Below are 1577 nucleotides of genomic sequence, written 5' to 3'. Positions count from 1 at the left end.
GGTGATGGCCTGGGGGCGCCGGCGCTGCCGGGGGACCCCGGCGCTGCCCGAGGACCCAGCAGCTCCCAGGGGACCCCAACGATGCCAGCGGACCCCAGCGATACCCGAGGACCCCAACGATGCCAGCGGACCCCAGCGGTGCCCGGGGCACCTCGGCGATGCCCAGGGACCTCAGCGGTTCCGAGGGACGCCGGCGGTGCCGGGGGCCCCCGGCGCGCCCCGCCGCGTACCTGAGCCCAGCTCGTAGCGAAACTCGAGGTGCCCGCCGGCCATGGCGAGGGCCACGAAGTCCTCCACGGGGGCGGCCTTGCCGCCGCTGAAGAGCAGCAGCCCGTCGGGCGCCAGCGGCTTGAACTCGGCGTCCACCCGCAGCTCGTGGTGGATGTTGGTCAGCGGCGGGTAGGAGATGAAGGCGTCCTCCCCGTCGAAGGACGGGGCGCTCACGGCCTCGCCTGGGGGGGCCCGGGGCACCTCAGCCCGGGCCCCGGGGCGATGCCCGCCTCCTCGGGCCCAGCACGCCCATCTCTCCGGAGCGGTACCTGCTCCCCCGTGCCCGTCGCCCCAGGCGGCGTCTGCCCGCCGTGCCCATCGCGCCCATCTCCCTCGGGTGACAGCTGCTCCCCAGGGCCCGCCGCACCCGTCCCCCCGGGGCGATATCCGCCCCCCTGCACCCGCTGCAGCACTGCACCCGTCCCCCCGGGGCGATATCCGCCCCCCTGCACCCGCTGCAGCGCTGCACCCGTCCCCCCGGGGCGATATCCGCCCCCCTGCACCCGCTGCAGCGCTGCGCCCGTCCCCCCGGGGCGATATCCGCCCCCCTGCACCCGCTGCAGCGCTGCACCCGTCCCCCCGGGGCGATATCCGCCCCCTGCACCCGCTGCAGTGCTGCACCCGTCCCCCCGGGGCGATATCCGCCCCCTGCACCCGCTGCAGCGCTGCACCCGTCCCCCCGGGGCGATATCCGCCCCCCTGCACCCGCTGCAGCGCTGCACCCGTCTCCCCGGGGCGATATCCGCCCCCCTGCACCCGCTGCAGCGCTGCACCCGTCCCCCCGGGGCGATATCCGCCCCCTGCATCCGCTGCAGTGCTGCACCCGTCCCCCCGGGGCGATATCCGCCCCCCTGCACCCGCTGCAGTGCTGCACCCGCCTCCCCAGGGCGATATCTGCCCCCTGCACCCGCTGCAGTGCTGCACCCTTCTCCCCGGGGTGCCAGGCGCTCCCGCGTGCCCGCCGCGCCGCCGCCCCGGCCCGCGCTCACCGTCCATGCACTTCTCTCCCGACTTGCCCAGGTGGCAGCGGCACGTGTAGCCCTGCCCGTCGGGCCGGTTGACGCAGGTGGCATCGGGCCCGCAGGCCTCTGGCGGGGAGACGGGGGCGGCGGTGAGCCGGGGGGCGGGGGGCGCCGGCGGGGTGCCGTGCCGTGCCGTGCCGCGCCGCCGGCCCTGTGCTCACCCGGGTGGCAGTGCAGGGCCTGGGAGTACTCGCAGTTGCTGCCGGTGAAGCCGGCGGGGCAGCGGCACACGTAGGCGCTGCTCTCGGCGTCCTCGCACACGCCGCCGTTCTGCGGAGAGCCGCG

General features: G+C 76.9%; 1 protein-coding gene across 1 annotated transcript in view; it reads right to left on the bottom strand.

Annotated features, from left to right (window-relative positions):
• Window positions 1-171: 171 nt before the first annotated feature.
• The window catches only part of HSPG2 (heparan sulfate proteoglycan 2), a 7488-nt gene continuing 6082 nt past the window's right edge, over window positions 172-1577 (bottom strand). The window contains exons 11-13 of the mRNA XM_085320743.1: window positions 1454-1562; window positions 1260-1358; window positions 172-452 (exon numbers count right to left, since the gene is read on the bottom strand). Coding sequence (XP_085176869.1) covers window positions 172-452; window positions 1260-1358; window positions 1454-1562 — 489 coding nt within the window. The remainder of the gene's footprint in view (window positions 453-1259; window positions 1359-1453; window positions 1563-1577) is intronic.

This window comes from Rhea americana, unplaced genomic scaffold, assembly GCF_003343005.1.
Source record: "Rhea americana isolate MKP2758 unplaced genomic scaffold, rheAme1 scaffold_654, whole genome shotgun sequence".
Taxonomy (NCBI): domain Eukaryota; kingdom Metazoa; phylum Chordata; class Aves; order Rheiformes; family Rheidae; genus Rhea; species Rhea americana.
This window is presented reverse-complemented; position numbering and strand designations above follow the sequence as displayed.